At 28.7% G+C, this 14,458-nt stretch overlaps 1 protein-coding gene across 1 annotated transcript; it reads right to left on the reverse strand.

Moving 5' to 3' along the window:
- Positions 1–2,453: 2,453 nt before the first annotated feature.
- Positions 2,454–6,854, reverse strand: LOC102598934 (1-aminocyclopropane-1-carboxylate synthase 4-like). The gene is made up of 3 exons (XM_006345562.2): positions 6,317–6,854; positions 3,905–4,065; positions 2,454–3,485 (listed from the first exon to the last, which is right to left on the reverse strand). Exons 1-3 carry the CDS (start codon positions 6,650–6,652, stop codon positions 2,585–2,587), a joined length of 1,398 nt encoding a protein of 465 aa, XP_006345624.1. The 5' UTR covers positions 6,653–6,854; the 3' UTR covers positions 2,454–2,584.
- Between the last annotated feature and the right edge of the window lie 7,604 nt (positions 6,855–14,458).

Raw genomic sequence — 14,458 nt, forward strand, 5'->3', positions numbered from 1 at the left:
CAACAAAATTCAATGAAAGAACCATAAGGAAGAAAAAATACTCAAGTCAGTAAATCTTTTCTCTTTTTCCTACTCATAAAGGAATATCGAGTAACCAAAAGAAAACAGATCGATAATGGACAAAGATAAATATATTTATAATCATATTTCAAATTTCTCAATTCATTCAACCAGAGAATTTCAATCATTATTCAAACAGGGAACAATTAAACCTGGCTTTAATGCCATTTGTTGGATCTATAGAAAGAAATCGACGAATTGTGTACCTTATCTTTTGCAGCGAAAAATCGACGAAATTCTTTTCTTTGAAGAATTGCTCCAAGCCAAACTTGAATCTCAAGGAAACAAGGTAAATGATTCACAAACTAAATATCTTTTGTTAGTGTCTTTTTCAATGAATATCTTTTGGATTTTCCCAACCTTGTCAAGATTTGGACGAAATCAGAGTCTTTAAGTTGAAGGGAAATCATGTAACAATCGGGCGAATTATTTATGATTCTGATTACATGAGTGGTTAGATAACAATCGGGTGAATTATTTATAAAGTTCATTTTAGACACTTCATGTAAGGTCATGTTGTGTCATTTTGATACTTTCTTTACAATCAGCAAAAATATGTAATGTGTGTGTAATGCACTCGCGAATGACGCGTAAAGTTTTTAATTAAATGACGACATTTGTCATTTGTGCCTAAAATCATTCTTAAATAATGAATTTTGAGAAAAATAAAAAGTAGCCAATGAATCAATGACATGTGGCATTTTTGCCCACATAATTAAAAAAACATTTAACCAATTAACAAAAAATATTTTGCAACCTTCTAAATTGTCTTCTCCAAAATAACTATTTTGCAGAAACGCTGCCCTACCCCAACCCCACTTCTCAATCATACACTAGCCCTTTTATTATAGAAGAATAAAGCTAAGTCATGAATTCACATTCTTCTTAATCAATAACAAAACAGTAAAATTGAATATAAATCATTAAAATTAACTGGAAAAAAAAAAAAGCACTTACAGTGAAAGCAAAGTTTGAAGGCCAGTGAAACCTTGAAGGAAGAGGAAAAATCACATCCACTTCCATATTACAATAGTAAATTCCTCCAAAAAAGAATTTCATGACTATTTCAATATTTAAATCTTGAAATAGGTCTTTTCTTAAATTTTTAAAACATTTGCCATGGATGGAGTTAAGCTTGAAAAATGGAGGCTGAAAATGGAGAAGAAGAAGAAGAAAAAATAATTAAAAATTGATTAAAAAACTTTTCTAGCACAATAAACGAGTGGATCACACTCTCTATGACGTGTCTATAAAAAGTGTCAAAATGACACAAGAAAAATTTACGTAAGATGTCTAAAAATAAACAAAATCTAATTAAAGTGTCTAAATGAAAATTGGTGTCAACTTTAAAGTAATATATGACTTGGGCAAGGAAATTTGCTACAGTAGAGTAGCCCCACATGAACATCCACTTGACTTCATTATTTAGAATAATACATAAATATTTTGTCACCTTCTCCTCCCAATTGGCAAAGTTACTCACCCTACTTTTTGGTTTTGTCAAAAAGGGAGTTAAGTAGAACTACTACTTTTTTGAAGGTACCTTTATATGTAAATATAAAAAGAAAGATGAAGGAAATAGAGAGATAAACACAGATGGTGGCAAGGGACTCGTCGGAGAAGTCGTCGGAGACTGGACGGAGCTTGAGAAAGTGAAACTCAAAATGACGGAAATGGTTAGTTTTATGTTTGGTCGTATTTTGAAGTTGTGATTCTTGAAATTTAAATTTCTTTAAATAATTACATAACTATGATTATTCTTTTTCATCAATACATTTAACTGTTTTTTCTAACACAAAAACCACTAAACTTTACTCTTATCTTTTGAATTATTTATTCCCCAAGAAAGAGTCTTAATACTCCCTCCGTCAACTTTTAATTGTCATAATTTCCTTTTTTAGAATCAAACTATAAGAATTTTGACTAATATTTTATGATGTATTTTTTTATCATATTGATATGCAAAAAAAAAAATACAATTTATAGTACTTTTCGTCTAGTTTTTGATTATCTAAATTTTTTGTTTAAAATATCGAACTAATGTACTCTAATTTAACTTTGAAAATTAGCCAAATTGACTTTTGAAAAACGCATCATGACAACTAACAGTGGTGGACAGAGAGAGTAACTAATAAGTAGTGATAAATTTGTTACTTGGTCATTATATTTTGTTAGTCTTTAATTGGAGTGTGATAAAAAATAAAGTAGCAAGTACTACAAAGTTGCAACAATAGCAGATAGAGAAAAATTAATTGTCACAAGAAATTATTTGTGTCATTTTTTCAAGGGAAAAATATGCATTTGTAAAGATCAAATAAAAAACATTATTATTACTCATAATAAGGCCACGGTACGAACATTTTTCATATAATTTTTATAACAAAAAAAAAAAAAAAAAAAAAAAACTTCAATTTCTTCTTTATTCTCCTTAGCAATCAGAAAATTAGGAGACAACATATTCAAGCTCATAATATTAATTTTATTATACGTACTACTTTTCGTTCATGAAGTCTATATTTGTAAATCATTTCCCTTTCACTGATGCGTTCTTCACGATTCCATTTTCATTAATATCGTTATTAGCATCCACAAATATTTGAATTCTTTTGAGTGCGATCTCCACCGTTCGATCATCGATATTCGCAAAACAGATTCGGAACCACCCTGCTTCGGGGCAATTAAATGAAGATCCAGGCGAGATGTTGAGCTTCGCGTTGTTTATGATCAATTTCCATAGTGACACCTCAGCATCAAGTGTTGGCTCTTTCAATAGAGTCCTCAAATCCACCCAGCAATAAACCCCAGCATTGCTTTTTAAGCATCTGATTCCGATTTTTTCAAGTCCGCTAGTGAATTTCTCGTGCCGTTTCCTTAACCTCTTGGTGTTTTCAGTAAGAAATTCTTCGATAAATTCATCGTCAGATAGCATGGAAGCTAGAAAATTTTGTGTTTGAGTAGAAACAAGACCGAAGCTCGACATTTTTCTAGCATTATTAACCACATCATCATTGAAGGAATACACAATTCCCACTCGAAATCCTGGAAAACCCATGTCTTTGGAAAGACTAGACACAATATGTATCAAATTTTTATTAACACAAATTCCATCGTCCTCAATGATTTCAGCGATGCTGACGAATCGTGGAGCATCAAACACGGTACCAGCATAGATTTCGTCACAAACAAGATGGATGTTATGTTCGTTAGTGAAGATCAAGATTTTTTTCAGTGTATCCCTATCCAAAGTAGTGCCTAATGGATTAGAAGGGTTGGTCAAAATCAAGCCTTTAATTTTGATTTTTTCTTGTTGACCTTTTTCATATGCCTCTTTGAGAGCTTCTGGAGTAATTTTGAAATTATTAGAGCTATTGCATGAAATGGGTACAAGTTGTACACCAGTTCTCCAACATAGGTCCCTATTGAATCTGCATTAAGTTGAAAATATGAATTAGTAATCTACACAATACATAGGGAAAATGCACGAGTACCCCCTAGCCTATGCCCGAAATCCCTAAGACACATCTAACCTTTACTAAGGTCTTATTACCCCCCCGAACTTATTTTATATATAATGTTATACCCTTTTTCGGCCTACGTGGCACTATCTTGTGGGCCCAGCCCACATTGACAATTTTTTCAAGGATAGTGCCACGTAGGCCCAAAAGGGGTAAAAAATTAATTAAAAAATAAGTTCGGGAGGGTAATAGGACCTTAGTAAAGGTTAGGTGTGTCTCTGAGATTTCGGATATAGGCTAGGGGGGAACTTATGCATTTTCCCCAATATATATAATAACTACAAAAAAAATTATACGGTTAATATATATAACTTAAACTTCATTCATACCCTGGGTAATAAGGTGTGGGGACTAAAAAAGCATCGCCACGATTAGCCAAACAAAAGATGAGAGCCTCGTTAGCTCCAGTAGCTCCACCAGCCATTACTATACGTTTTGAATCAAAATTAACCTTACCATGTCTTGTTTTTTCCATGTGTTTTGCAATTCCCTGAAAAAAAAACAGAAAATAAAATAAGGTCAAGGTGAATAATTATAAATATGTTTTGAGCGCTGGCCCTATTATTTTAGCATGAAACAAATTCACTTTGAAGCTATAGGATCTGTCCAGCTCATCATGTACAACTCTATGATTTTGAAATTTGTCCTTTTAATTAAGCAAAAGAATTTAAGTATGATAAAAAAAATTCTCTCTTCTCTCCCCCTCCACTCTCAAACCACAATATTTATGGCATCTCCAATTCATAACATCAAATTGCAGAAAAAACTGATTAATGGTTTGGTATTGGGAAAAAAAAATTCAACTGTACTTGAATTGGTTTGGTTTTAACTAAAAAAAAAGTCAACCTGAAATCACACCAACCCGATATTATATATATAATTTTTAAAATTTATTTTATACATAAAAGTATTTACTTTGATATAATTTCTAAATATTACTTATAAAATTTATATTTTTTGTCTTTTAACATATTTTTAAAAGTTTTTTGAGACTTAGAATTTTGAATGTTTCAATAAAGGTTATAGTCTATAGATATTAGTAACTCTAATAAAGATCAATTCGAAATCAAATCAATACTATGCTAACAAAATAAATTAATTCAATACTAAGAATGAAAATAATGTTAATATTTGTTCTTTCGTTTTTACATTGGTTTAGACATTTAAAATACATAATCTAATTTTAATTTTTCTTTAATGTTTAATCATGTAACTAATACTTATTAGACTTATTTTAGCATGATTTAGTATTTTTAAATTATGATCATTTTCATTATGACTTTGCAATATTTATTTTATATGATACTTTCATTATTATTTTTTATTGAATATTTTAGTGTCATCACTCATCTCATATTTTGTGTTATTTTCTTAAGAACACCTTAGATAGTTGTATTTTTGATTGAACTAAAGAAATATTTGAAGCACAAGTTAATTATATGTTTGTATGCATACTTTATCGGAAAAATCCAAAAACTTGAAAAAAATCTGAGGTTTATTAGTTTTGTTTGATTTAAAAATTTAAAAATTTGACACAATGGTTTGGTATTTGAAAAACCCGAACCAACCCGAGGTTGAAAAACCCCGAATTTCATTAGTTTTGTTTGGTTTATAAATTTAAATGTTTTACACAAATAATTTAGTTTGATATTTAAAAAACTCTAACCAATCCGGTCACGTACAGCCCTATTAAAAAGGAATAGTTTTATCTTTCCTCAATATTATATTTTTTTTATTTTTTTTAAAAAAAAGAATATATAATAAAAGTAATAATAAAATAATAAAAAAGTGATGTGGTATTGTTGAATAATGTCACACTAAATAGTGTCATGCTAAATTTGATGTGATATTGTTCATACACTATTTTAGTGTAAAAAATAGTGAGGAATGTAAAAATGGAATGCGCAGAGGAGAGCAGAGGCGGATATTCAGTAATGTTTTCTTGTTGATATTCTAATATTAAATATATTTGTCGAAGTAGTTTGATTTTTGGATATTCTTTTTTAGGAATAAAAGACCTTATTCTCTAGGAGAAAACACGAATTTTTTCAGGTTAAAAATTTGAATTTATATAAATTATCTAATATCATATAGTTGAGAAATTTTTTTATAGCTTCAACCCAATTCTTTCCATTTAGTTTTACTTGAAAGATTGAAAGAACCTTTAAATTCAAAAACTTTAACATAATAATATCCTTCATTTAAAAAAAAAAAATCAAAATATATTTGTTAGTATTAATGAGATTTTCATAATTTAATATTAATCTATAATTGATATAGAATAAACACACGACATACATTCTTATCAATTAAATATTACTAATATTTAATGAAAGAGAAAGTCAATAAAAATAATAAAAAATTAAGTCAACCAAAAAATAATTAATAAAATAGATATGTACTCATAACAAATGAAGAAGAAAGAAAGAAAGAAAACAGAATTCTTACACACATTAATGGAAAAAAAAAAAGGAAGGAAGGAAGAGCAGAAGCGCGCTCACAAGCAAAACGTAAAAAATTCAGTGTTAATTATATATGGATGACAAGTGAAATATATATACACATATTTATACAAAGTTTTAGTTGAGGTCACTGGCTGCGGTAATAGCCCCACCCATGCACGCACATAGATTCGCTCCTGCGCGAGAGAATCTAAAAGGTGGATGTGTGAGGTGGCGGATACAAGTTATGCCTGGAAATGAAAGAGAATGAGAGGTATCAAAATCATAAGTTGTACTTACAGTGGTGAATTCAGGCAAGCCATGATAGTCTTGGAAGTTTGTGATCCTCCTGAAACATTCAATCCCTTCATGTGTGCAAATGGAAGCTTTTGGATTTCTCTTAATCCAATCTTCAATCCTGTCAATCGAAAGCTGATTTTCAGCGAGACCCAATTGAATAACTCCATTCGGGTTATTCACAGGGTGGAAAGGATCCTTGTCGTATGCTTTCCACCCATCAAAATATAAAGAATTTTCGCCATGTTGTTCGTTAGTAGCCAGCTTAGACAAAACTACATTACTTGTGATCTCCGAACTCACTTTAATAGGTTGCAATTTTGACATAAACGAACCCATGCTTACTAAAAGCAACAACAAAAAATAAATGTGTATCTATATATCTAGCTAGTGTTTGATATGCAAGTATTTATAGAAACAAAAGTCAGCAAGTCAAATTTTTAGACTGTGAAGTCGGTTACTCAACTACTGTTTTTACGATTTTGACTACTGTAATTTAATATGATTAACTAATAGATGGTTGGCTCCAGCTCATCACGAATAATATTCTTTTTCTAAATTTTTTTGATTCCTTAGTGAAGTGTACCTGATATATTTACATATAGATTAAAAAAAATTACAAAAATATAAAATTGATGTGCCATATATTTACGTAAAGATACTCTTCAGTTTATTCAGGGCCTGTTCAAAAAATTATGTGGTAATTAGAATTATTATAATTATTAGAAATAGTAATTTAATAATATAGTTATAACGATAACTTGTTTCTCTGTTATAATGTAATTACATCGTAATTAATATAATTATAGTGTAATTAATGTAGAAGGTGAAATTTAGAAATTTTCATTTGACCTAGTTTGATTTATATGTATTATTACGTATGATTTATCTGCACTGACATTCCTTCATGTATATAATGTACGTAGTATGCCTTTGTCGCATTTGAAGATTCTGTTTGATTTAGTGAAAAAAATCGCCGATTTTAATAATAGTAATATATTTTCAAAAGACTCTTATATAAATATATGATCGTATTAATAATACTTAATTAAAATTATATATTTAAGAGACTAAGATAATATAGTGAAATATGATTATAGTATTTTGGTATGAGAAGAAAAAGCTAAGATATATATATACACACGGGGATTTTAAGAAAATGAGCTGGATAAAATTTTATCTACTGCCTACTCATTTTTAAAGTACATGTAGATAACAGATTAACCGTCCAGCTTGTCCAGTCACCAGTGGGCTTCTAATCTTGTTACGTCAGCGAAAGTGTCGGCTCTTTAGCGATAAAACCCCTTTTTAAGTCAGAGGAAAATATAATTTTCTATTTTTTTTTTTTAAGAAATAGAAATGTTAAGTTTCTTTTCAATAGTAAAAAAAAAATTGTTTTGCTTTCATTTAAAAGTAGTTTTACTCATTTGTCAAATGCTTAAATTTTTTATAAAATTTTTTTTTTTCTCAAAATAAGTGTTTTTGACCTCCCAACTGTAACGTCAACCCGGCTATATTAATCCTATTGCTATTTAGAAGTACTCCATAACATTCTTTGAATTACAATAGTTAATTAATTTAATTTTGATGGTGAGTTTAAGCATAATTGTTGAAATTTTTAAAAAATAAAATTTACATATTTAAAAGCTAAGTTAAAATATATCATAATCATAATAATTTTTAAAAAAAATAAAATTTGCATATCTATTCAAGATATATTTTGTTGGTTATCAAATAATTTTACGCAAAAAAAATTGGTAAATCATTTGTGATCCTACTGAAAGATTCAATAGAAGGATTTTCGGAGATAAATGTCAAAAGCACATCTAAATCATCTATTTTTTTTTAGTTTCATAACTAAACTATTGAGAGTGTGAGTTTCATAACTAAACTATCACTTATTAGTTTGATAAACACACTCCTCTCTTTTATTACATTCTCTTCATGGTGTGTACTACACTCTCTTTTATTTTTAAAAAAAATTATCACATCACACTCCAAGTGGACAAAACATTCCACCTTGACAAAAATTAAATAATTTAATAGTATTTATTTAATTTCAATACACAAATCCCCAATGTCACCCTTAACTTTCTTAATACACAAATACCCCACCCACCCATTTTTAATTTTTTTGTTTAAATTTCTTTTATAAAAGTATTTATTTATTTTTATTTAATCTTTCTCCCCCAGCCCCTTCAAATAATAATTTAGATATTAATAAAGAATAATTCTACCGCACTTCACCTAACCCTTTGCTTCAAAAAAAAATTCTCGTTTTGTTTTAGATATATATACATATCTTTTTAGGAAAGTATTTTTTACTTGCCGCCGCAAGAATTTTTTTAAATAAATTTTTTAATTATGTTATATTCGGTACACAAGTAGAAAAAAAATTTAAGTAAAATTTTTATTTATCTTTTTAGGAAAGTATTTTTTACCCCACTCCCTCTATCCCAAATGACATTTTTCGTTTTTCGAGAGTCAAACAGTTTCAGTTTGATTGGGAATTTGCGCATGAAATCTTCATTTTAAAAAAGAATAAAATTTATATATTTGTAAACTACATAAAAAGTACTATAAGTCACAACAATTGATAATTCAAAATGTTTAAACGATCTATAAAAAATTTATGGTCAAAATTAGACTTGTTTGAATCTCGAAATTCGAAAAGTGTCATATAAAATGGGACGGAGGGAGTAATACCACTACTAAAAAACTGCTAAAAAATGACGGACATAAAAGCGACGGACGGCGTCGCTCCAAAAAGGGACGTCATTAGCTACATTGTCCGTCGCTTTTTAATAAAAATAATTTTTTATTTAATGATGCCGTTCTCGCTTTTTTTTTTTTGCGGATTTTTACGCCAACACTATATATAATTAATAATGAATTGTTTAATTAATTTTTTAAAGAAGCGATGGACAACATCTCAAAGTCCATCGCTTTTTAGTCAAAATGTTTGGTCAAACATTTAAGAAAAGTGACGGACAAAGAGACGTTGTCCGTCGCTTCTTTTAAAATATCTTGACTAGATCTGGATTTCTAGTTTTGTTCTCTCTCTTCTTCTCTATTCTCTCCCTTCTCTCTTCACTCTATTCCGTCGCCGCCACCTCCATACGCCGCCGCAAGACGCCGCCCCAGCTCCTTCCCTCGCTGTTTGCCGGTCGCTGCCGCCGCTGCCTCTCTCCTCATTTTAAGTTAGTTCTTAATTGTAGGTTTTTTTCAATTCTTGTGATTATAGTTGGTTTTTAGTTAGTATATTATTGTTTTAGTTTATTGGGTTGTGGTTAAGCAATTATTAATTTGATTTGATTATTGTTAGTTAGGTATATAGAATTGAAGATTTTTGAATTTAGGATTTATTTTAAAATTAGGCATATTTTGAATTGGGCATTGTTAGTTAGTGAATGAATTAGGATTTTTGTTAGGGTTTTCAAGATTTGAATTAGGATTATTATTAGGTTATGAATTGAAGATTTTTGAATTTAGGATTTTATTTAAAATTTTGATTGATTGTTAGTTAGTAAAGTGTTAATTTGAAGTTAGATTAGTAATTGAAGTGTTTTGAGTATTATATGATGAATGTTTGAATGTTATGAATATATATTGATGAATGTTTGAATGTTATGACTTATTTTCAAAGTTAAATTAGATTACATTAATTCAATATTTTAAACAAAAAATTTAGATAGTCAAAAACTATATGAAAAGTACTATAAATTGCAATTTTTTACATATCAATATGATGAAAAAATATATCATAAAATGTTAGTCAAAGTTTTTATAGTTTGACTTCTAAAATGGAAAGTATGACAATTAATAGTGGACGGAGGGAGTACTATTGTGACAACCTATTACACACCTGAATTACTTAAAAGTGAATTTATTTTACCCCTGACGCATATACAACCTGCAGTTACATGATGAGAAAGTATTTCACACTTGTGCCACGTCATCACCGTGTCATTGCCACATCAATAATTACGTCAGAAATTTCTTTTTAAAAAAATCCATGTCACCCAATTTCTTCTTCTTCCTTATACACCATCAAATCCACTATTAAATCACTACCATTGTTGTTATTATCATCAAATTTACTTCTCCACCACCATAGATTATTTCACCACCCATAATCAAATTCATCACCGAAATCTTCCCACAACCATTGCCATCATAAAAATCGATAACAAACATCATAAATTTATCTAAATTCACCATCGGAACCATATCACTATCATTTAAATTCATCATAATCATAACCATACACCATCCACATCAAAATCACGAGTTTCATTGTCATTATCAAAATTAAAAAGTCATACCACCACTAATTTTTCACTCATCACCAAACCCACCACAAAAAATTATCACAATATACAAATTTCATTCAAGCTCAAAGAGGAGAATTGTGAAAACTTGCAATATTTATTTGCAAAGATTTTAGTCAGACAACTGAAAAACTAGTCTTCGATTTACTATTACTGATTTTGAAGAAAATATAGAGAGGATTTTTCTGAGAGAGAAGAAAGATCTATGAATACACATTAAAAAAATTAAATTTTGTGCAAAAACCCAAAAACTTTTTACACATTAATTAGAAATCCCTACTTCTACCTAAAAATATGTTTATCAATTATTAAATACTGATTTATATTCCCGCTCTTTACAAGATCTTAAAATATCGTATTAAAATTTATAAATTTAATATTATTTATAATACCAAAATAATTTAATTTTTTTAAAATGATAGGAAATTTTAAAGAATATAATAAAATAAGTTATGTATTTAAATAATTTTCTCTTCATTTAATCAAAACTATTCCCTCTAGTTGATATTAAGTAAATTATTGGAAAAGAAAGTTATTATTTAAAATAAGTGAATTGGTCAGAATTGAAGAGACTTGTTGATATATTTTTTTTCATATTTATCTTCCATTTAATGAAGTATAACTATCTTAAATCTTTTATGAGAATATTTTAGAAAGAATTAAATAAAAAGTAATAGGGAAAAATATCTATAATTTATGTCTTTCAAAAATTTTTCTTGAAGAGTGTGACCTAATTCAATAATTCACAACTAGAAGGAGTACTGATTTTAACCAAACTCACAACAGTATTTTAGCTAGCTCATGCCTAAGTAATATAATCTTGGACAATATCAATAAGGGTTGGGTGAGTGCAGTGGCAGAATCAGGAATTTCACAAAGAGGGTTCAAAAATTAAACAATCGATTCATTAAAGATGTCTAAACACACATTCAAAACATATTAAATCACTAGACTATAACAACCTATTATGCTAAGGGTGTCAAAATATGAATCATTTTACTTGTATATGCAGAATTTTTTTCCGACGAAGGGTGTTCATACATGTGCCTACGCCACTGGTGGAGTGATAAATAATCATTCATCCTTGATTAGAGGTTTTGAGTTTGAATTTTTTAGAATATAAAGTTGACTTTGTTGAAAGAATGTTTAATCCAAATTTAATCAGATTATAATATAAATACGATATTGAGTAGGAAGAAGAAAAAATGTCTTCTAAAGAGAAGCCGACACAGGTAGGGTTTAAGCGAATCTATATTGTCGGGTTTTAAATATGTAACAGGTCATGTGTCTAATACATGATTGGATATCTAATATGAGTCTTGTGTCATTTTTCTTCTTCCTTTGGTTATAGAGAGTAGCGATATAAAGGTGGATTTAAACAAAATTATTTATTATTACATAAAACATTACTTATTTTTGAATTTTTTTTCTAAAAAAAAGTAAGAAAATATCAAATAATATGATTTAGAGTGAGTAAAAGGGTCAATTCGAAAGAATTAATCGCAAAATTATTACTTTCAAGTTTCAATACAAGCAATAGCTAGGTATTATAAATTGTTCACAGAGTTAATATCTAGAATGATCACTCAACTATAATGATTTTACTTTCAAAGTCACTCAACTTTGATTTCTATTTCAAAAATCACTCAACTATAATATTTTACTTACAAAGTCACTTAATCTATTTAATTATTATTTTTTCATTAAAAATTCCTTACATTTAAACCTCTTTTAAAAAATTTACAATATGTTCTCAATCTTTTCCTTAAAAAATATTTGATTACTAGAAAATAAGCTTTAATTTAAGAACATCATCATCATCATTATCATCATCATTATTATTATTATTATTAATAATAATAATATTATTATTATAGAATATTCTGGAATCAGTAATTCTTCCACCAAATCAAATCTATGTTTTTTGTCTTCTTTTTTTATTAATTTATAAAGCTAGATATATTTGCGTGATTATAAAGCTAGAGACATTTACAATCCAGTCTAAAGTCTCCAAATTTATGTTTTTCCTGCCAACTTGATGAGTGACTACGTGTTGAACTTACGTAATTAGTCATACCAATCCAAAATGGATGGTCCCGAGTGTGTGATGTTTTTGTGTTTTAAAAAGGCAAAAAGGAAATTTCAGAAACAGCCAATTTTAGGGTGTAAAACAGCTTTCATAGCTATTTTAGTTTGCTATATAATGTATCAAATGTACTTGAGCTAAAGAGCAAAAAAAAAAAATTACTTAAAAGCTAGCATCAAATGTATTAATAATGCATGTATTAGTTGTGTAGATATTATTATAAGTTATGTTATTTTTTACCTCACATAAAATAATATATAAGTATCCTCATAACTTATATATGTATTATTGAACGTGAGTTTTTAAATTGTAAATCAAATGTCATATTAACTATATATATATATATATATATATATAATAAAGAGGAAACATAACTAAGGTGACATGGCAACCTTTTTTCTCCTTTTTGGCTTTTTTAAAATTAAAATTAATTATTGTTTTGTAAAAATAAATTACTTAATTTAGTACAAATAAATATTTTATAAATGTAGAAACATTTACGACAAAAACTCTTCACGTTCTTTTTTTATTTGTTTGCTTCACTTTTAACCAAAAATATAATAATGTTTTTTTATATATATTTTAAGTAATTTATTATTTATTCACAAGAAGTTATTACATATGACTTAGACCTCTTTAATTTTTACTTTTAATAATATCCACACTCCCATAATTTTTATGTTCATAACATTCAAACTTAAATTTGTAAGTTTATGATGTCTTATGATAATCCTCTATTTTGCCTATAAATTTATATTTAGTTTCATGAAGATTCACATTCAAGATAATTATTTCTCTTCTTTATCATATTGGTTTGTAAATGAACTAACATGTAATAAAAAAAAGGGAAAAAGGATAAATATACCCCCGAATTATCATAATGGTACGTCAATACCCTCCGTTATACTTTAGGGCTATTCATACCCTTACCGTTAATATTTTAGGTTGTTTATACCCTTGAGGTTAACGGAAGGACACGTGGCTTCATCTAAACGGTTCAACTAAATTTATTTTAATTTTTATCCATAAATTAAAAACCCACCCATAATCAAACCCACATGACCCGATAATTTAAAACCCATACGGCCATACCCAAATCATAACCCAAAAGTACCCAAATGCACTAAAATAATTTCATTGAATACTGCACCGAATTTCAATTTTTATTTTTCACCAACTTTGTGAGCAAATTCATCCCTCTAACATTTGCAAATCGGAACTTGTTATTTCAACATAGATGTGATGGAGAATGGTGATTACACAACAAAGATCGGAGAATGAATGAAATTACAGAAATATATGAGAAATTAAGAATTGGATTCGCTACTGACGTTTTTTGCTTGTATTCGCCGGAAATATAGTTCATGTAGATCACAGATGGAATCAACATGGACTTGGGGAGATCTTGGGTGCTTTTACACCTCCGATTCCCCATGCTCCATTGCCATCAAAGTCAATATCTCCAACCTAGATTAATCAATCTCTCTTCGACACTATAAAATTGACTTTTCAATTGCCGGTCAAGATTATATGTTTGTCATCGATGGCGGCGGCGTTGAGTCCTGGGTTTGAGGTGCACACGGCGTCAGAGCCGACCGGGAAGCAATGGTGAAAATATGGTGAAGGAAATAAAAGTGACGAAATCCTGTAGCCATTATTTATTCGAATTTGCTTAAGATAAATGGGTCATGGGCGGGTCATATGGGTAGGTTTTTAATTTATGGATAA

This window comes from Solanum tuberosum, unplaced genomic scaffold (assembly GCF_000226075.1).
Source record: "Solanum tuberosum cultivar DM 1-3 516 R44 unplaced genomic scaffold, SolTub_3.0 scf00069, whole genome shotgun sequence".
In the NCBI taxonomy this organism is placed as follows: Eukaryota; Viridiplantae; Streptophyta; class Magnoliopsida; order Solanales; family Solanaceae; genus Solanum; species Solanum tuberosum.